The sequence below is a fragment of the Hyperolius riggenbachi genome, chromosome 2, assembly GCF_040937935.1.
Source record: "Hyperolius riggenbachi isolate aHypRig1 chromosome 2, aHypRig1.pri, whole genome shotgun sequence".
Lineage (NCBI taxonomy): Eukaryota > Metazoa > Chordata > Amphibia > Anura > Hyperoliidae > Hyperolius > Hyperolius riggenbachi.
In genome coordinates, this window is record NC_090647.1 from 142,183,668 (window position 1) to 142,204,237 (window position 20,570).

Here is a 20,570-nt window from a genome sequence, read left to right on the forward strand (position 1 = left end):
ATAGGTTTGTGCTTGCACTGTGCACGTCCCTACTCTTCACACCGCACTGCAGCACTACCAGTGTGAAAGCCTCATTGAAATATAATTGCATCACACTTTGATGTAATTACTTTGTCTGTTTTGGAGTGATGCAATGGACATGGTGTGAAAGGAGCCTAAGGGCTCATTTACACTGGGGCGATTTGCGGGCGATTACCGCCGATCACTAGTGCTTTGAAGAGCGCTAGTGTAATTAAAAGTATATGGCAGTGATCTCACTGCATCGACCACTGGCGTTTTGAAGTAAACAAAAGGTGGTGCATGCAGTGCTTTTTGCGATTTTAGAGTGATCGCGATTGAAATGTTAAAAAAAAAAAAGTGAATCAAGATCACTAAAAAATCCCGGAATTGTCCAGTAAAAAAGACGCAAAAAAAAATCCTGTCGTAAAAACCCTTGTGAACGGGGGCCTTAGGGGCAATTGAACAGGATCATGGAGTTTTCTGAGGCTTTCTGAACTTGTGGAGCATATTTTCCATGTTTTTACAAAACTTTTGAATGCACAATTAAAGTAATGATCTATTATATTTATTCAAACTGCATGCCTAAACTTTTAGCATATCTTCATTAGCTGCACTATCCTTTCCATAAAACAGTGGAGCTTTCTTTTGGCACAGGTAGATGTATTTGTGCTTGCAGTCAGTAGGAGGCTCCCTGCGCATGCTGCTGCCCCCAGAGGTCATCTATAATAGTCCAGATGTAGAGATGGTAATGAGATGCAAATAGTTGTGGCAAGTGTGCAAATCTACTGCAGATTTGCAGCTTGGAATACAGCCAATCAAAACACAGGAATTTCACTAATTGGCATACGTGAATTCCAAGCTGCATATGATTTTTATTAAATGCGCATCCAAACCCTAATAATAGCAATAATATGTATTTAGATGTTTCATCTGTCTCTCAACCCCCCCCCCCCCCCACACACACACACACACACACACACATGAACGATATTTTATGTATTGTTTTTATAAAGCGTCAACATATTACGCTGTGCGGAATTAATGTGAAGTTCTTTATTTTTGCCAGGTTTCTAGTAAATCTGCCAGGACTTGGCTGCACCATGAAGGTTGTTTCCAAAATTGATAAGTAAGTTGTTTGATGCTCTAGCTTTTCACACCCCCTGTTAGCTTCTGCTTTATAATGTGTATGACCAGTAGTCTGCCCCATAGAGATCTATATGGGCCCATTTACAGCAACAGCAGTGCATAGCCATGCTCGCTGCTCTTTTACCCTGATCGGACACGACCTGTTTCTCACCAGCCGTAGTACAATGCAGTGCCGTGTATAAAAAGCATATAACTTCATTAGCGGTGGAGATGGGCTGCCCCATTTTCCATACTTTGCCATGGGCAGCAGTGCTGCCTGATGGTGTGCCCTGCTCAGCAGTGCTGCCTATGTAAAATGGCCCTTAAGGATTCATTGACTACCAGCAAAATGCAGGGGGGGCACACACAATGGCTTTTGAATTGTGCTGTGACTATGAAAAAGCAGTAGTTATTTCAAAATATAAGGAAAGACGCCGAGAGCCCAGTATAGTGTAGTATGTACTGTAAATTGGGTATGGAAGGTAAGTATAGGTAGGTTATACTCACAAACAAGGGTTACCGTCCAGGTAACCACTATGAAGGCAGGTGAGGAGATTAGAACTGTCCCCACTCAGGATTAAGAAGTCGCTCTCTGTAGATCGGGAAAAAAGAAGCATTCCCCTCCACCAGGGGTGGAAACAACTGCAAAAGTAGTACAGAGGCGCCAACAGGGTAAAAACAATATTTCTTTAAAATGGATAAAATGAAGTAGGTAGCGGTGGACTTACCCCTCCAAAACAGACACAAAAATTGCTGTTTTAAGCAAAAATCAGTTTATTTACATACTCCGAACAAGGTGCAACGCGTTTCGCGGGTATATCCCACTTCCTCAGGCAATAAATAGGAGCATATCACCAATGCGGTCCGGTACATAGCCTGGCGCCAGGCTATGTACTGGACCGCATTGGTGATATGCTCCTATTTATTGCCTGAGGAAGTGGGATATACCCGCGAAACGCGTTGCACCTTGTTCGGAGTATGTAAATAAACTGATTTTTGCTTAAAACAGCAATTTTTGTGTCTGTTTTGGAGGGGTAAGTCCACCGCTACCTACTTCATTTTATCCATTTTAAAGAAATATTGTTTTTACCCTGTTGGCGCCTCTGTACTACTTTTGCAGTAGTTATTTGTTTCATTGCTACCCAGGCAAGAGTCATTTTTACCGCATTCCATTATCCTCACACAAACCAGAGAGATCTGCTTATACAGTATAAATATAACAATGAGAAAGAGAAAGACTGGCACTAGGTGCAGGTAGGGAGGTCCTGGGTTTTACCGGATTGTGTACTCCATATTGCAGCGTGCTCTCAGAAACAAACAGTGGTCATGTGAAGTGAAGAAAGCCGAGGCACTGTTGCAGTAGAAAAAGAGGTACCTTTAATCCACGGTATGCAGACACAGCGGGGTATACAGTGGGGGTGAGGGGGTGCCTAACACTATTGACTATTTTGAATGAAACGCTTGATTGTTCGATGATCACGCTTCAAGAGACTCTGAAGCGAGAATAAATCTCGCTTCAGAGCTCATAGTTAGCAGGGACATGTGTGCCCCTGCTAAAACGCCGCTATCCCGCGGCTAAACGGGGGTCCCTTCACCCCCAAACCCCCCCCCTGCAAAATCAACGACCAACTTGGTCGTAAATTTTGCTCTTCCTGGAGGCAGGGCTAACGGCTGCAGCCCTGCCTCTCAGCGCGTCTATCAGACGCGCATCGCCGCCTCTCCCCCGCACCTCTCAGTGAAGGAAGACTGAGAGGGGCGGGGGAGAGGCGGAGGTACGCATCTGATAGACGCGCGGGAGGCAGGGCTGCGGCGGTTAGCCCTGCCCCAATGCGGAAGCGCTCCCCCGCTGCACGGAGGGGATTTGGGGGATCAGGGACCCCCGTTAAGCCGCGGGATAGCGGCGTTATGCCCCTGCTATCTATGAGGTCTGAAGCGAGATTTATTCTCGCTTCAGACTCTCTTTCAGAAGCTTTGCAATTTTAAGAGTGCTGCATCCCTCTGCAAGATATCTCACTATTTTTGACTTTAATGAGCCTGTCAAGTCCTTCTTTTGACCCATTTTGCGAAAAGGAAAGGAAGTTGCCTAATAATTATGCACACCTGATATAGGGTGTTGATGTCATTAGACCACACCCCTTCTCATTACAGAGATGCACATCACCTAATATGCTTAATTGGTAGTAGGCTTTCGAACCTATACAGCTTGGAGTAAGACAACATGCATAAAGAGGATGATGTGGTCAAAATACTCATTTGCCTAATAATTCTGCACTCCCTGTATGTGTGTGTGTGTGTAGTGTAGTGTTTCCGTTGTGTAACATCACTGGGCTGTATGGACTAAAATTAAAGGTTAAGCAGTGTGTGAATGGGCCAGAGAACTAAGAAACAATCCAGAGGAGATCTAAGATATCCCTGCAATGTCCTATTAAAAAGCACAGCAAAGAAAAAATTGTATTGTTTTCCACAATCCAGGTAAATAGGCATGTCCATTTCCACAGATTCAATGTTCTTTACAGAACCCATTCAGACCTGTCCATTTTCACCACAGCCATTGTCTGGGTTGAAGTAGTGTAACGCAAAGTCCCTCCCTACATGACACTGTCCATTATACTTTTTTTCGTTTTTGTAAAAGATTGTATTTCAACAAAAAAGAAGGAACGTGCTTTATTCAAGATTTCGAACCATACAGTCCTGAGCAACAGAAGGGCTCTGAAGGTCTGTGTTACAACAGACACCACCGGAGTCCAGAACAGAAGAGGACAGTCACAGCGGGTCATATATCCGATGCCCTATTTCTGTCCATGTTGTGCCTGTGGTCTAGATGATTAAATGGGGACTGTCGCTTGCAGGGATTAGGACTCTATTCCTTGCGTGACAGTACAAGGCAGAGTTCAGAAAGCTAGTGATACGTTCTGTTGCTATGCGTGGGGTTGTGCTGATCAGGGCCGGGCTGAGGCAGAGGTGAGAGAGGCTCCAGTCTCAAGGTGCAGAGTAGGAGGGGGCACACAGTTCACTCAGCTATCATTCCCCCATTGTGTTTGAGGCAGAGAGAAATAAGAAAAGTGGATACAAGGCAGTGTGCGGGGGGGGGGGGGGGGGGGCGGTTTGACGACCCTGGGGTTCCCCTTAGTCTTATAGCAATCCGTGTGTGATGGCTGGGGTGGGAGGGATGGGGGGTGCACTTTGGTGTCTCAGCTTTGGGTGCTGGAGGACCTTGCCCCAGCTCTGGTGTTGATGTCATGTACATGAGGGAGCGGCATGGAGCGGGCGGGGTGAGTAGCAGAACAATGTCCTTCTCCTACATTCTACCAGTCTAATCTCTTGCCGACACGTTAATGGGGATCAGGTGCAGCTGTACAGTTGCTAGATTGTTGGCAGAGGCGACCCTGACCAGCCGCCTTAGCAGAGAACCGTGTGTATACAATGCTTTACACACAATTAGTATTTTCAATGAAGCTGGTCTCCATGTCATGCTCTTTGTGTATAATACGCTATGCATCCTTTCTCCTTGTGTTTGGTAATATTTCCGATTTAGAAAATTTACACTTAAAATGTTGTTTTGTTTTTTCTTACAGAAATTTACCCGACATCAAAGGGTAAGATGCCATGTCACATCCACATTATGTTTTTGCTGTTTTGTAAGTCACTAAGGGCCTAAGCACACGTTCAGGTTGTAAATACGATTTCTGTAAAATGGCACCTATGTTTTTTCTCCATTGCAGGAAAATTGTTTGTGGAGGCGGGCCATAGCAAGGGGGGGTATTTGCCTTGCTCACTGTCTCTAGTCACTGCGCTCTATGCTCCTCTACATTTTTGCAATACTCCTTCCTTCCATCTGTGAAGGAGGAAGTATCAGGAGGATGGAGTGCAGCATGGCAGCCAAGCTAAGTTGACCCTTTTTGAGTGGTCCACTTGCACAAATGCTCAGTGTGGCACACTGCATTTCTTATATGCCTTCTCATCCTAACTCCTGCACATCACATAGTGCTGTCTATGTTTTGTCTGATGTCCCTGTGTACTGCACACTGGTACACATTGCTAAAATCAGCTCAGCAACGTGGCATTGTGTCCAGGCCCTAAAAAATGTGTTTATAAACCCACTTAAAACCAGTTATATTTTTGCTTTTTTAATGCTACTTTAATTCATTTCACCAGCTTTACCTTTTTAGAAAGTAGTGGTTAACAGGAGAAGGTGAATAGATTCACTGCTTTATCACTGTATGCAGACTTCTCCTGTCAGAGGGGACACTGAAGAAAGGCTATTGCAATAAAGTAACAGAAACTACGTTTTGATTTTTCAATTCTCTTTAAACAAGACATAAAGGACAATGTGCATCAGAATTTTAAGGTAGCATTAAGAAATGTGCCCCTAAATCTGGTAAAACTTTATGAGAATTTGTTTCCTTTTTTTAAGATACCGCAGATTTAATTTACTTGGAACTCAAGAAAAAACTTTAGAGAATGTACAACGAGATGGTTTGGTGGTAGACTACAAACATCTGGTATGTGGTGTGTTTGTGTTTGTTTGCATCATTTTGTCATATTTGCATTTTACAAACCACGCTCTATTTTAAACTATAAGACAAAGCATAGCTAATGACCCTTTGAACTTTCCTGCAGTAAAGCCTTATCTGAAGCTGTCTCTCACTATTTCTTTGAGTTGTAAGTGCTTCAGAAAACAGAACTGTCTTCCACCCAGGTTGGGTCAAAGAGCTCAGAGACACTCTTTTGCAAGGATACAGTGGGATGCGAAAGTTTGGGCAACCTTATTAATCGTCATGATTTTCCTGTATAAATCATTGGTTGTTACGATAAAAAATATAATTTAAATATATCATATAGGAGACACACTCCGTGATATTTGAGAAGTGAAATTAAGTTTACTTGGTTTACAGAAAGTGTGCAATAATTGTTTAAACAAAATTAGGCAGGTGCATAAAATTGGGCACCACAAAAAAGAAATGAAATCAATATTTAGTAGCTCCTCCTTTTGCAGAAATTAAAGCCTCTGAACGCTTCCTATGGGTTCCAATGAGAGTCTGGATTCTGGTTGAAGCTATTTTGGACCATTCCTCTTTACAAAACATCTCAGGATTGATGGCTTCCGAACATGGACAGCTCTCTTTAACTTACACCACAGATTTTCAATTATCTTCAGGTCTGGGGACTGAGATGGCCATTCCAGAATGTTGTACTTGTTCCTCTGCATTAATGCCTTAGTGGATCTTGAGCAGTGTTTAGGGTCGTCATCTTGTTGAAAGATCCAGCCCCGGTGCATCTTCAGCTTTGTCACTGATTCATGGACTTTGGTCTCCAGAATCTGCTGATACTGAGTGGAATCCATGCGTCCCTTGACTTTGAAAAGATTTCCGGTCCCTGCAAAAGCCATACAGCCCAACAGCATGATGGAACCACCACCATATTTTACTGTAGGTAGCAGGTGTTTTTCTAGGAATGCTGTTTTTTTCCTCCATGCATTACACCCCTTGTTATGTCCAAATAACTCAATTTTAGTTTTATCAGTTCACAGCACCTTATTTCAAAATTAAGCTGGCTTGTCCAAATGTGCTTTATCATACCTCAAGTGGCTCTGTTTGTGCTGTGGGCAGAGAAAACGCTTCCTCTGCATCACTCTCGCATGCAGCATTTACTTGTGTAAAGTGTGTCAAATGGTTGAACTATGCACATTGACTCCATCCGCAGCAAGATGATGCTGTAGGTATTTGGTGCTGGCCTGTGGGTTGACTCTAACTGTTCTCACCATTCATTGCTTCTGTCTATCCAAGACTTTTCTTGGTCTGCCACTTCGAGCCTTAACTTGAACTGAGCCTGTGGTATTCCATTTCCTCAATATGTTCCTAACTGTGGAAACTGACAGCTGAAATCTCTGAGACAGCTTTTTTGTATCGTTCCTCTAAAAACCATGATGGTGAACAATCTTTGTCTTCAGGTCATTTGAGAGTTGTTTTGAGACCCCCATATTGCTACTCTTCAGAGAAAATTAATAGAGGAGGCAAACTTATATTTGGCCCCCTTAAATACTATTTCTCATAATTGGATTCACTTGTGTATGTAGGTCAGGGGTCACTGAGCTTACCAAGCCAATTTAATTTCAATTAGTTCTAAAGGTTTTGAAATCAATAAAATGACAACAGTGCCTAAATGTATGCACCTACCTAATTTTATTTAAACAATTATTGTGCAGTTTCTGTAGATCCAATAAACTTAATTTCACTTCTCAGATATCACTGTGCTAATTACAACAGAGAGAGAACATGTGTGCATCAACCAAGTGAACCTGACAAATCTGTCTTTGCAAATTTGGCCTATTGGCTAATCACGAGACATTGCTCATGCAAATAAGCATTTGCTTTCGCATGCCTAAATATGCAGGGTCAAAAACCAAAAACCGCAAAACAATCGCCCTGCGGGAATTAGTTCATGCTATATAGCACTATCCAGGGGCGCCACGAGGAGGCTTCCCATTGCCCCCATACAACCGGGGGGCCGCGGGGGTCTCGGGCACTCTCACCGCCTGGAACCCACACAGCGGCACCCCGGAGGTGGAGGCTGGGGGGTGCAGACGATCTCCCCAGCGTGGCCAGCGCCGGGAAGAGCCGCCCGCACACACCTCCCAAGATTAAAAACAGGCACTTACCTCAACGTCCATTGCGTTCTGCTATGTGCGCATAACCTGGGCGCGACACATAAGGGGCGGACAGGCGCAAATAGCCTGCTCCAGGGCTCTCACCTCCTAAAACAAGCCACTCACTACCTGCCCTCAGAAAAAAAGAAATGCAATGCTAAGATATCACTGTGTGTGTCTCCTATATGATATATTTAACTGACATTTTTTATCGTAACATCCAACGATTTATACAGGAAAACCATGACGCTTAACAAGGTTGCCCAAACTTTCACATCCCAATGTAACTGAAGTTTCTTAACTCTTCCTGTATGTAACAATATGAGATTTTCTTTGTTACTAATGTTCTATTTCTTAGCTGTACTACACATACAATTTATATCATAAGTTGTTTTTTTCGTCTTAGGGCCCTTTTCCACTAGCAATCGCTAGCGTTCACGCTGAACGCTAGCGATTGCTGAATCGCAATTAGCGGCGATTCCCCGACGTTCGCGGCCGCGATTTTGCTATATCGCGGCAAAAGTCGCTCCGCGGCGCGATCGCAATCAAGTTAAAAACGAATCGCGGTAGTGGAAATGACCTACCGCGATTCCTATGTTAAAAAGCAAACCGTAGCGATTGTAAAATCGCTAGCGGTTTGCGTTTTTGCGATTCAGCCAGCGCAAACGCGCTGGTGGAAAAGGGCCCTTAGTGTGAGTTTAAGGAGCTAGAGGCCCTGAAGCACTCTGATGCAGAGGTGCCCACACTTTTTCGGCTTGTGAGCTACTTTTTAAAATTAGCAAGTCAAAATGATCTACCTATGTGCTATTTTCAGAGCTTAATTGTATATACAGAATGGAAAATGTAGTGTAGTCGGGATCTAGTATGAAGTCCTTCGCGATCTACCAAGGACAGGTGCAGTGTCAGAGAGGTGTAATCAGAGACGGGAATCATTTTTGTTATTGATTACCGTTATTCAATGAACATGTAGAGTTGATCATTACCAGAAAAGCACCAATGAAAAACGGAGAGGGAAGAAAGCCCCCCTAGTGGGCCCTTCTGGTCTAGGGGCCATGGTGTTGTCACAACCTCTGCATCCCCTATTGCTACACTGGAAGGCTTTTAATATTTGTGTCCATAAGGTTTGGGGCACAATCAAAATTTTTCTATGGGGCACGATTGTTCTGTATTATATTCGAGAACAGAGGCGCCAAAAGGATAAAAACAATATTTAAAAGTTTTAAAATTGCTTAGGAGACAGTGATGGACTTACCTCTTACAAGCAGGCACAACAAGCTGTGTATTCAAAAAGGGGGTATATTTATTGGCACACTCCAAAGGTAGATCGCAACGCGTTTCGCAGGTCAAGCCCGCTTCATCAGGCAAATACAGGATAGGAGTACATGACAGCAGTATGTCCGGGTAGCACCTGGCGCCAGGTGCTACCCGGACATTAAATACATTGTTCTGCTGCAGGAATGTGGCGTTAAAGGGATACTGTAGGGGGGTCAGGGGAAATGAGTTGAACTTACCCGGGGCTTCTAACGGTCCCCCACAGACATCCTGTGTTGGCGCAGCCACTCACCGATGCTCCGGCCCCGCCTCCGGTTCACTTCTAGAATTTCAGACTTTAAAGTCTGAAAACCACTTCGCCTGTGTTGCCGTGTCCTCGATCCCGCTGATGTCACCAAGAGTGCACAGCGCAGGCCCAGTATGGTCTGTGTCTGCGCAGTACACTCCTGGTGACATCAGCGGGAGTGAGGACATGGCAACGCAGGTGCAGTGGTTTTCTGACTTTAAAGTCTGAAATTCTAGAAGTGAACCGGAGGCGGGGCCGGAGCATCGGTGAGTGGCTGCGCCAACACAGGATGTCTGCGGGGGACCGTTAGAAGCCCCGGGTAAGTTCAACTCATTTCCCCTCAACCCCCTACAGTATCCCTGTAAGCTATGATCTCATTTCTTAAGATAACTGGCCAGTAAAGAGGTTTTTTTTTATGGCTTCAGGCTCTTTTTAAAAGGATCCTGAACAGAAGAATACAATGGAAATCTGAACTCACCTGGAGCTTCCTCCAGCCCCCCCAGCATCCTCTGGGTCCCCTCCATGGTCCCGCTGGCAGCTCTGTTAGGCCGAAGTCCTGTGCAACTACTCGTGCATGTGTTGACGCACCCAGCTTGATCACGTGCCCGTTGCAGTAAATGTCCGACGTGGTTCATTCTTCAGTTGTGCACAACTTTGGCTGAAGTTGCGCACCTAACTGAGCCGTGAGCGGGATCACAGAGGGGACCCAGAGGATGCTGAGGTTGCTCTTGGGCTACAGGGGGCTGGTGGATGAAGCTTCAGGTAAGTTCAGATTTCCACTTTATTCCTCTGCTCAGGGTCCTTTAATGTGCGCTGACCTCCCAGTAAATATGTAAGCTACTGTGTAATCGTACTCTGCGTGTCCCCACTTTTCCAACACCAATCACATTTTTGTTTTTCCAGCCCTTCAGGAGTCTAAAACTCTTAAAGCAAACCTGAAGTGAAAATATACTGAGATTAAAAAAATGTATATGTAGTTCTGATCCTAAACCAGGCTTTCCATGGAATATTTTTGTATCCAAAAGTTTAAAAATGAAGGTTTGAAGTTTGAATTGTCTCAGGTGAATGTTCCCTGCACTCAGATTCCACACAAGACTTTTATCAGCTCTAATAAATCCTCAGTGAGAGTACACACATCCAGTTCTGATTGGCCAATTTCACCACCTATTTTTAGCATGAGAGCTTGCCTACACAATCTGTTCATCGTATTCAAAATCTGTTGGCTGTGACCTTTGGCTATCATCTAAATGAGTGATATCAACAATATTATCACATTTTGCATAACATTTAATAATATTTATTTTCCTTTAGACTGTGAGAGAACAAAAGGCTAGAGTTGGAGGAAAAAGTGGTAAAGGAATAAATGATGTGAGTATTGGAGGAGCCTTAACAAACGCTCTTAGTTAATTTGCACCTTTGTGTGTTGATATTGTCTCCTGCTGCCTCCTAGCATATTTTGCCTTTCATGGTGGTCACAATAAGAAATAAAATATATCCTGGACCAGCCCCCTTCCCCCAAGTATTGCCAGAAATCACAGGGGCCCCACAGAAAAGTTTTGGTTGCCCTCCCCACCCCCAAAAATGTTTAAGGCACCTTTGTGCCCTACCCCCCCCCCTTTATTTTAGGTAGTCAGTATTAAGTAGCTTTTAACTCATAGTAACCAGAGGTACCCCCCAAGTATTACATAGCCCCCAAGTATAGGTCAGCAAAGCCCCTCAAAAATAGGTAGACTGAATTAGCTCCATACCAGTATCGGTAGCCAGAGATGACTCCCAGTATAGGTAGTCTGAAGAAGCCCCCTATATGCCAGTATAGGGAGCCACAAGGGTCCCCATATAGGTAGCCAGAAGTATTCCCCCCATAGGCTCACCCCCAGTTCAGTTGGTCAGAAGAAGCCCTCTCAGGGTAGGTAGCCAGAGGTCTCCAGTATAGGTAGCCAGCCATGGCTGCCTCCCCCCCACCAAAGTATAGGTAGCAAGAAGGACCCCCCCCCTCCCCCAGAGTGTATGTAGCCAGTAGTAGTCCCTATCTGTATAGGCCACCAGGAGTATCTTTTCTCAGTATAGGTAGCCAGAAGTAGCCCCTTTCTGTCCCAGTCCAAGCACACATCAGATGACTAATACCTGCTCCATCGCCACTGGATTCTCTTGTCTTTTCCATGCAGCCTGTCAGCGTTTGGAAGCTTCCCTATGTAGGCTCCCAATGTCACATCGCATGACTTCAGGAGCCTATAGAGGAATGATGGCAAATCATATGACATCAGGAGCCTACAGAGGAATGATAGCGCATCATGTGAAATCTGGAGGCGATGGAGGAATGCTGCCACACAGACTGCATTGAAAAGACCAGAGGACCCAGAGCTGATGAAGCTCGTATTAGTCTTCCACTGTGCGCCGCTCTACAATTTTGGATGTGGGACAGAGAGGCGGGACACCATGGTTTGCTTTTATTTGGTTCCTTTGCTAGATAAAATAGAGTACAACTAAGATTAGAAAATTATCAGTAGTAATGAACTCAGTGTTGTAGGCCAACGAAAGCCAAAATCAAGCAACGCTAAATCCTAAAGCAGTCATGTTGATTAGTGTAAATCATAAGTATTGCCCTCAGAAATTAACTTTTCAATTCAAAAATGCATTGTGTTACTGTGCTTGCCTGTAGCCGTACGCTTAGCCAAAGAGGTTTCACAACTGTAGAGCCTGTTATTTCCTGTTAGCAGATTGGTCGTCCTATAATGGCTCACCACCTACATTCTCGGTTACCCTCCTGACATACACAACACACAGTTTTTACACTGTGTGTACAATCATTTTCAGTATTCTGATCATATCATAATTTTGTATGTACTGTATATATTACAACTCCATGATGTATAAACTTGAATGCTTATCAGATATCCGCATATCAGGGGATGTGAATTTATGTAATGTGAGAGGGCCTAAGGAGGTCAATACTCTGTCACAGTCTGTGTAAATATTAGACAGCTTTCTTTCCCCCCTCTGGAACAATTTGGACAAAAAATGGATATAACTGATTTGGAGGAGGAGGGGGGGGGGGGAGAGAGAGAGTCAATACCTTAAACCTACAAAGTGTTTCAGAGGGATGCACAAGACATGTTGCAGAATGAAGATGTAAATCAAGTGCTAACGTTTTGAGCAGACTATCTATAAATAACTTACTCTTTTGTGTGCATATTGTCCACCTATTAAGGACTAATGAGACAAGAGCTGCATTCCAGCTTTATAAGCTTATTTGGCCTATTAAACAATTTTTGTGCCCTTCACATTGCTTCCGTATACAGATTATATTCACCAGTAAACCTGATTGCTGTTAGAATTTGCCTTATTCAGTTTTGAGGTTAGTTGTCTTTTAAATTTAAAGGATGGAAGATTTCTGTCTCTTGTTACAGCCACCTTGTCTTGCTGATGCTGCATTTTCTGTGTTTTAGGGATCACTTTGTGTCCTTGAGGAGCTTCATAATATAACCTTTACAACACAGTTTAACTATGAAGGTCTGAACTTGAATTTAGAGGTAATCATTGGTGTTATCTGTCTTAAAGGGAATGTTCACCTTTGCTATAAAACATGCCATACACAACGGTGTGTGTGTACATATAAATAAGTAAAAAATATATATATTTATATTATTATATTTTTTTATTAATATGTGTGTGTGTGTGTGTGTGTGTGTGTGTGTGTGTGTGTGTGTGTGTGTGTGTGTTTACTCCTTGTTCCAAAGCCAGCAGAAATAATAGCTGGTCTCCCAGAGTGCACTAGGAGGTGGAGGGTGCATAGCTATACAGCCTAGGCTGTGATATCACTGGGAAGACCATGCTACATGTAAATATACAGCTATACATAAATAAAGGAAATGTTTCTGATGCTAAAATCAAGATAATTAACGTAATAGAGTGTATCTTGAATAGTTTACTGCATCTACTAAAATAACACACTATGGTGCCTCTTTAACTCATTATGATTGGAAGCATGTGTTGAACCAAGAATATTAAGCGTATATTGGCTTCTGTGTTTTTTTTTCTCCTGGGTGTATCATCAGGCTTGTTAACAATGCTGTTTGTTTTCTGTTGTGCCTCTTGCCTTTTAGGCAGTTACGTTACCATTTGTGATCATCTCCAACAACGTCACTCAGTTCACAGGAGCCTGGGCCTCAGTTCTATGGTTTAATTTGCTGAGCACGGACCCGCAGGTAAGAGCAGAGCTGTAGAAAAATAGAATGAAACTATTTTTACTATTATTCTTCATTTGTTTGTCAAAGACACACACTTTTTAGTAGCACTTTAAAGAAAACAGTGAACAATTTATGTCACTAATTGTCTTTCAGAGAAGTATACAACCTTTTGCCTCTACCATAAACTAGGGACGTTTTTTTTTTATTTGTATGTTTAGCCATTACAAGGTCAGCATGTTTTGGGATTATGGTGGTATCTGGAGTGCCAGGAGGAAACCCATGTAAACACTGAGAATTTGGGACATAGACAGAGATTTATCAATAATGTCTGAGGTTAAATAAATCGGCGCAGAACAGTCTCTGATTCTAAATCTACCACAAGAGGGTGCATTTTCCATGTCATTTTAGGGTCCAAAAGCGGTGCAATTTTGTTTGCATGCTTTTAGACCCTAAAACCAGGAAAAAAATCATGCTGCTAAGGAGCAGCCCAGCACTTACTCACCTTCCAGGGATCCAGTGCTGCAGCTTTCCCTCCGTCCTCCAGGTGGCGCTGTAACCCTGTAGTGAGATCACCACCACCACCATCATCATTATTATTATTTACAGAGTAAGAAACAAACATGAGATACATTGCATGCACAAATTATTATAGACATTGGTACATAAGACAAAAATTGGTATATGGCTCTCCTATTTCACAGTATAGCTGCTGGCCAGGCTTAAAGCAAGCATGAAGCATTATTAAAAATACATTTACTTCCCTAAGTAGAGGGAAGGCTCTGGGTCTCATAGAGCATTCCCGTTCTCGTCCCGGTCCCCTCGTTCCCCCGCAGTCTTCTCGGTTTTAAACTCCGCGTCGGGAAACTTTGGAAGTCTTGGGAAGCACTCGGGCTCCCAAAGATTGTAGCTCAGTAGTGCAAGAGAGGGCGCTAGCACGTGTGCAGTACAGATCGGCCCATTTTCAGAATCCCAAGTGTTTCCAAAGACTGCTGAAGCTTCCCCGAAGCAGAAGAAAGCACTCTACAACCCATGGGTCTTAGACTTCTAACGGGGGAGACTGTGGTGGGATGTGGCGTCCGTGAGGAGAACGGGAAGGCTCTATAGGATCGAGAGCCTTCTCTTACCTTGGGTATTTTTTTTTACTACGCTTCAAACTCCTTTTAAGGCCTTGTTCTCACTAGGAATGTTGCTATACGCATTGCACGGCGCATTGCTCTGTGCGTTTGATAGGTACAGCTTTTTCCATTGATTCCATCTATGCGCTGCGTTCATGTCTGTTTGAGAAACCTGGTATTGCACATATTTCTGTGCATTACGCTGTGAAGAGCACAGCAATGCAAGTGAATGGGTGCGCTTTTTTTAGTGTATAGAAGCGCATAGCAATGCACCTTGGAGGTGCGTTTTTTTACCCCTAATTAAAAGAATAGCCAAAAAACATGCTGAACAAAACTTGCTTCAACACCTCCCTAGCGGTATTGACAGATATACACGTCCATACAAAACATGCTGTGAACAGTATTGATGTGCATACACGTTAATACTCTCCTGCACTGTATACTAGACCCTTACTTGACACATTTTGACAAGTTACAGGAAAAAAAAGGTTATCAAAATTAATTGTATCACTTTAATCACAGAAATCCTGGGGACATTGAACGCCAGGGAGGTTATTAAGCGCATGTAAAACACATGGGTCCACTTAAAAAAGCGCATTGCAACACACTGAAACTCGCATCAACGCATGTGGTTTTTGTCATGTGCTTAAATTCATTTCTGTACGCACCCAATGTGAACAGGGCCGGGCCGAGGCATAGGCTGGAGAGGCTCCAGCCTCAGGGCGCAGTGTAGGAGGGGGCGCACAATTCATTCAGCTGTCATTCCTAATTGTGTTTGAAGCAGAAAGAAATAAGAAAAGGGGATACATAGCAGTGACTGCAAGCCAGATAACTAGATATTAAGGTGTTGGGGAGGTTGTGGGCCCTGTGGCACCTCTTAGTCTAATAGCAATCAGTGTGTGACGGCTGGGGCAGCAGGGATGGAGGGGCGCACTTTGGTGTCTCAGCCTTGGGTGCTGGAGGACCTTGTCCCACCTCTGAATGTGAATGAGGTATTAAAAGGAAGTGACTGATTGATGTGGAAAAAAAAAACCTTGCATCATTTGTGGTAAACAAAACAGCATTTTCCATACAAGAGGACAGTTAAGTACTGCATTGAGGCAACTTTAGAAGTGGTATTGACCACCTTCTTATTTTTGTGATGTTTTTGCACGGTTTTATCAGTATGACTTTCTGGTAATGCTTGCAAGAGTAGCGCTGTGTCTCCTTGCTTTAGCAGTAATGAATTTACTCTCAGAGCACATGCAGATTACTATTTCCTTGTTGGACCTTTCATTTAAGTGTTTTTCCTCCCCCTCCTAGGATCTGACCTTTTTTTGCCACCCTCCAGTTGCCCCCTGGACTCTCCTGGCTAACGCCCTCAGCTGGCAGTTTTCATGCTGTACAAAGCGGGATTTAAACCATGACCAACTGCAAATGCTTGGAAAGAAACTTTGTGGTATATTTTTATTTGTTCTTCACTTTCAGAATTGTAATCAATATCTCTTCATGGGAGTCTTTTCCTGATGTGACTGTATTTTGAAATTATTTGTATTAAAATAAGAGCAAAACTGATGTTTTTAGGATGCAAATCCATTAGCATAACAAGGCAGTGCATATATACCACACACAGTAATACCTAGATGTGTACAGACACCAGGGCCTGTTTTTACTTGCACTTTTAGCAGACCTTCTGGGTTTTGCGACTTCTAATACCCAGAGCCTAAGCAAGCAAATCCTTACTTGGAACTGGACAATTATTATTATTATTTAGTATTTATATACCGCAGACATTGTCCGCAGCGCTGTACAGAGTATATCGTCCCTTAACTGTCTCTTGGAGGGTCTCGCAGTCTAATCTCTACCTTAGTCATATGGCTATGTATGTATTGTGTAGTGTATGAATCATAGTTTAGGGCCAATTTTTAGGGGAAGCCAATTAACTTATCTGTATGTTTTTGGGATGTGGAAGGAAATTGTAGTGCCCAGAGGAAACCCACGCAGACACAGGGTCCGTCACATGCTGGAAATCAGTACAAACGTTTTAGGGACCATTTACACTTTTTAGAATTAACCAGCGTCGTGCAGAATAGCGGTTTCTCTTTTGTTGCACATCTATTGTGTTTCAGTGGCTTTGCATTTGACATGCAGTTTTATATTTTTCATGCGTCTTTTAAGTCCTACTGCGGTGATGTAAGTCGATGGAAAATGGCATGCAGGATTGCCTTGCATAAGTGTGATTGCTGCCTTAAAATGAACTTGAAGGGAAAACGGTGCCCCTAGGGCATACATGTCAAACTCCACCCCATGGGCCAAATCTGGCCCTCAGAGCCATTACATTTAGCCCCAGAGTGGTTTCCCCACTTTACATTATGTTTGGCCCACTCTAGACCACCAGGCAAGCTATATTGGAGGTGAAGCCCTAGATCACCAGGAAAGCCATATGTGATAGGTAGGGGAATGCATTAAACACTAGGTAACTGTATAGTAAGGTAGGGGGCCACTAGATACCAGGGAACTGTACAGGGGAGGGAGAACCACTAGACACCAGTGAACTGTATAGAGGAGAAAGGAGGATTTCTAGACATCGGGGAACTGTATTGTGGTTGGTGGAGAGCCGTTAGACACCAGGGACCTTACAAGGGATGAAGGTGGACAGTAGACATTGAGGTTGGCCCGCGACTAAGTCCCAGTGTTCAATCTCGACCTACTTTGTATTTGAGTTTGACACCCCTGCCCTAGGGGGTACAAAACTCAGTAGGGGAAGCCTCTGGATCCTGAAGAGGCTTCCCTCATTATCCTCTGCGGCCCCGTTCCAGCGGTGGGACCCCCGAAAGTCTGCCAACAAGGGCTTGTCAGCATCTTGCGCAGTAGCAGATACAGGTCCTTCTCAAAAAATTAGCATATTGTGATAAAGTTCATTATTTTCTGTAATGGACTGATAAACATTAGACTTTCATATATTTTAGATTCATTACACACAACTGAAGTAGTTCAAGCCTTTTATTATTTTAATATTGATGATTTTGATGATTTGGGCATACAGCTCATGAAAACCCAAAATTCCTATCTCAAAAAATGAGCATATTTCATCCGACCAATAAAAGAAAAGTGTTTTTAAAACAAAAAAAAGTCAACCTTCAAATAATTATGTTCAGTTATGCACTCAATACTTGGTGGGGAATCCTTTTGCAGAAATGACTGCTTCAATGCAGCGTGGCATGGTGGCAATCAGCCTGTGGCACTGCTTAGGTGTTATGGAGGCCCAGGATGCTTCGATAGCGGCCTTAAGCTCATCCAGAGTGTTGGGTCTTGCGTCTCTCAACTTTCTCTTCACAATATCCCACAGATTCTCTATGGGGTTCAGGTCAGGAGGCCAATTGAGCACAGTAATACCATGGTCAGTAAACCATTTACCAGTGGGTTTGGCACTGTGAGCAGGTGCCAGATCCTGCTGAAAAATGAAATCTTCATCTCCATAAAGCTTTTCAGCAGATGGAAGCATGAAGTGCTCCAAAATCTCCTGATAGCTAGCTGCATTGACCCTGTCCTTGCTAAAACTCAGTGGACCAGCAGCTGACATGGCACCCCAGACCATCACTGACTGTGGGTACTTGACACTGGACTTCAGGCATTTTGGCATTTCCCTCTCCCCAGTCTTCCTCCAGACTTGATTTCCAAATGACATGCAAAAGTTGCTTTCATCAAGCGCTTCTGCCGCTGTTTCTGGTGCCCATTTCCTGCACACGCCTGTACACGGTGGCTCTGAATGTTTCTACTCCAGACTCAGTCCACTGCTTGCGCAGGTCCCCCAAGGTCTGGATTCGGTCCTTCTCCACAATCTTTCTCAGGGTCCGGTCACCTCTTCTCGTTGTGCAGCGTTTTCTGCCACACTTTTTTCTTCCCACAGACTTCCCACTGAGGTGCCTTGATACAGCACTCTGGGAACAGCCTATTCGTTCAGAAATGTATTTCTGTGTCTTACCCTCTTGCTTTCAGGGTGTCAATGATGGCCTTCTGGACAGCAGTCAGGTCGGCAGTCTTACCCATGATAAGGCGATTGGTTGCTGCCATCCAGCCCGCTGACCTCCAACCCATAGGCGGTGACGTGCTGGGAATCCCGCTACAGCGCGTGGAGTCTGGCGTCTCATGCTTGAAGCAATTCGCCCTTTGGAAGAAGGCCCAGCGCGAGACGGCTGTGCTGGTGGATCTTTGGACATATGGTGAACTGTGCACAGCAGAGGCTGACACCGTGCGCTAGATGAGAAGGCGCACACGTGTTGTACCGGCTCTCCAGCAGAACGAGCTGGGTCCGCAGCGGCAATAGGTCTCACGCCGGAACACATCCCGTAGCGGGGGGCCCCTATTGGACTACAGCATCTGCAGCCCGCCTGAGCGGCTGGCATAATATAGCCAGGTGAAGCCTCAAAGTGTACTGCCTACGACGGACATTTGGGAGGTCGTGAGTATAATCACTTGTTGAGTGAATGCAAGGTTTAAGGCATGCCGGTTCTCTTGAATGAGACTTTACTACGTCTGTTTGGATGACACTGGACAAGCCGCTCTTGACATCTGCTTTTTTATGTTGCTTCTCCTTCGCTATTGCCATCTGCCATTTGCTTAAGCTCTTTATAGGTGGACTGCCTTTTGCTGCTTATGGGGTACCCCAGTGCTTTGGTTTGTGTGTGTGGAATGGTGTGTCAGTGTGGTTTGATTGACAGCTATGGTTTTTAATGACAACAGCGCTGTTGCTTTTATAGCTCCGTTGTGTATTGTTTAATTGGTCTCGCTTTCATGTATAGCCAATAAAGTTTTTCTATTTTGCATACACCGGTGTGTCCTTAGGAGCCCTTTGTTCAAAAAATGTTTGTGACACAAATAAGGTTCAGGACACTAACCCTCATTTGGAAAGGTGATGCACATGAATATTACTTATGTTCCTATATTTCCCTTACCCTAGTCCCCTGTCTATAAGCATTGACCCTGCCCTTGCTAAAACTCAGTGGACCAGCAGCTGACATGGCACCCCAGACCATCACTGACTGTGGGTACTTGACACTGGACTTCAGGCATTTTGGCATTTCCCTCTCCCCAGTCTTCCTCCAGACTTGATTTCCAAATGACATGCAAAAGTTGCTTTCATCAAGCGCTTCTGCCGCTGTTTCTGGTGCCCATTTCCTGCACACGCCTGTACACAGTGGCTCTGGATGTTTCTAGTCCAGACTCAGTCCACTGCTTGCGCAGGTCCCCCAATGTCTGGATTCGGTCCTTCTCCACAATCTTCCTCAGGGTCCGGTCACCTCTTCTCGTTGTGCAGCGTTTTCTGCCACACTTTTTTCTTCCCACAGACTTCCCACTGAGGTGCCTTGATACAGCACTCTGGGAACAGCCTATTCGTTCAGAAATGTATCTCTGTGTCTTACCCTCTTGCTTTCAGGGTGTCAATGATGGCCTTCTGGACAGCAGTCAGGTCGGCAGTCTTACCCATGATTGCGGTAATGAACCAGGCTGGGAGTTTTTAAAAGCCTCAGGAATCTTTTGCAGGTGTTTACAGTTAATTAGTTGATTCAGATGATTAGGTTAATAACTCGTTTAGAGAACCTTTTCATGATATGCTAATTTTTTGAGATAGGAATTTTGGGTTTTTATGAGCTGTATGCCAAAATCATCAATATTAAAACAATAAAAGGCTTGAACTTCTTCAGTTGTGTGTGATAAATCTAAAATATATGAAAGTCTTATGTTTATCAGTACATTACAGAAAATAAGGAACTTTATCACAATAAGCTAATTTTTTGAGAAGGACCTGTATATGGAGACTTCCACTCTTTACATCTTACTAAAATAACTCTTTGCCTTGCTAAGATTCTGGGCCTCTACTATAATATTTTTGTCTGCAATACCAGAACACCTGATTGGCCCATTTCTTCCAGGGGTGACTTATTTAGCTAGTATTCTAG

At 44.0% G+C, this 20,570-nt stretch overlaps 1 protein-coding gene across 4 annotated transcripts in view; it reads left to right on the forward strand.

The window, feature by feature from the left end:
* LOC137545859 (signal transducer and activator of transcription 2-like) overlaps nucleotides 1-20,570 on the forward strand; it is a 99,390-nt gene that overhangs the window by 52,170 nt on the left and 26,650 nt on the right. For all 4 annotated transcript variants that reach the window (XM_068267579.1, XM_068267576.1, XM_068267578.1 and 1 more), the window contains exons 11-17: nucleotides 1,067-1,126; nucleotides 4,701-4,721; nucleotides 5,540-5,627; nucleotides 10,641-10,697; nucleotides 12,776-12,859; nucleotides 13,433-13,534; nucleotides 15,934-16,069. In XM_068267579.1, coding sequence (XP_068123680.1) covers nucleotides 1,067-1,126; nucleotides 4,701-4,721; nucleotides 5,540-5,627; nucleotides 10,641-10,697; nucleotides 12,776-12,859; nucleotides 13,433-13,534; nucleotides 15,934-16,069 — 548 coding nt within the window. The remainder of the gene's footprint in view (nucleotides 1-1,066; nucleotides 1,127-4,700; nucleotides 4,722-5,539; nucleotides 5,628-10,640; nucleotides 10,698-12,775; nucleotides 12,860-13,432; nucleotides 13,535-15,933; nucleotides 16,070-20,570) is intronic.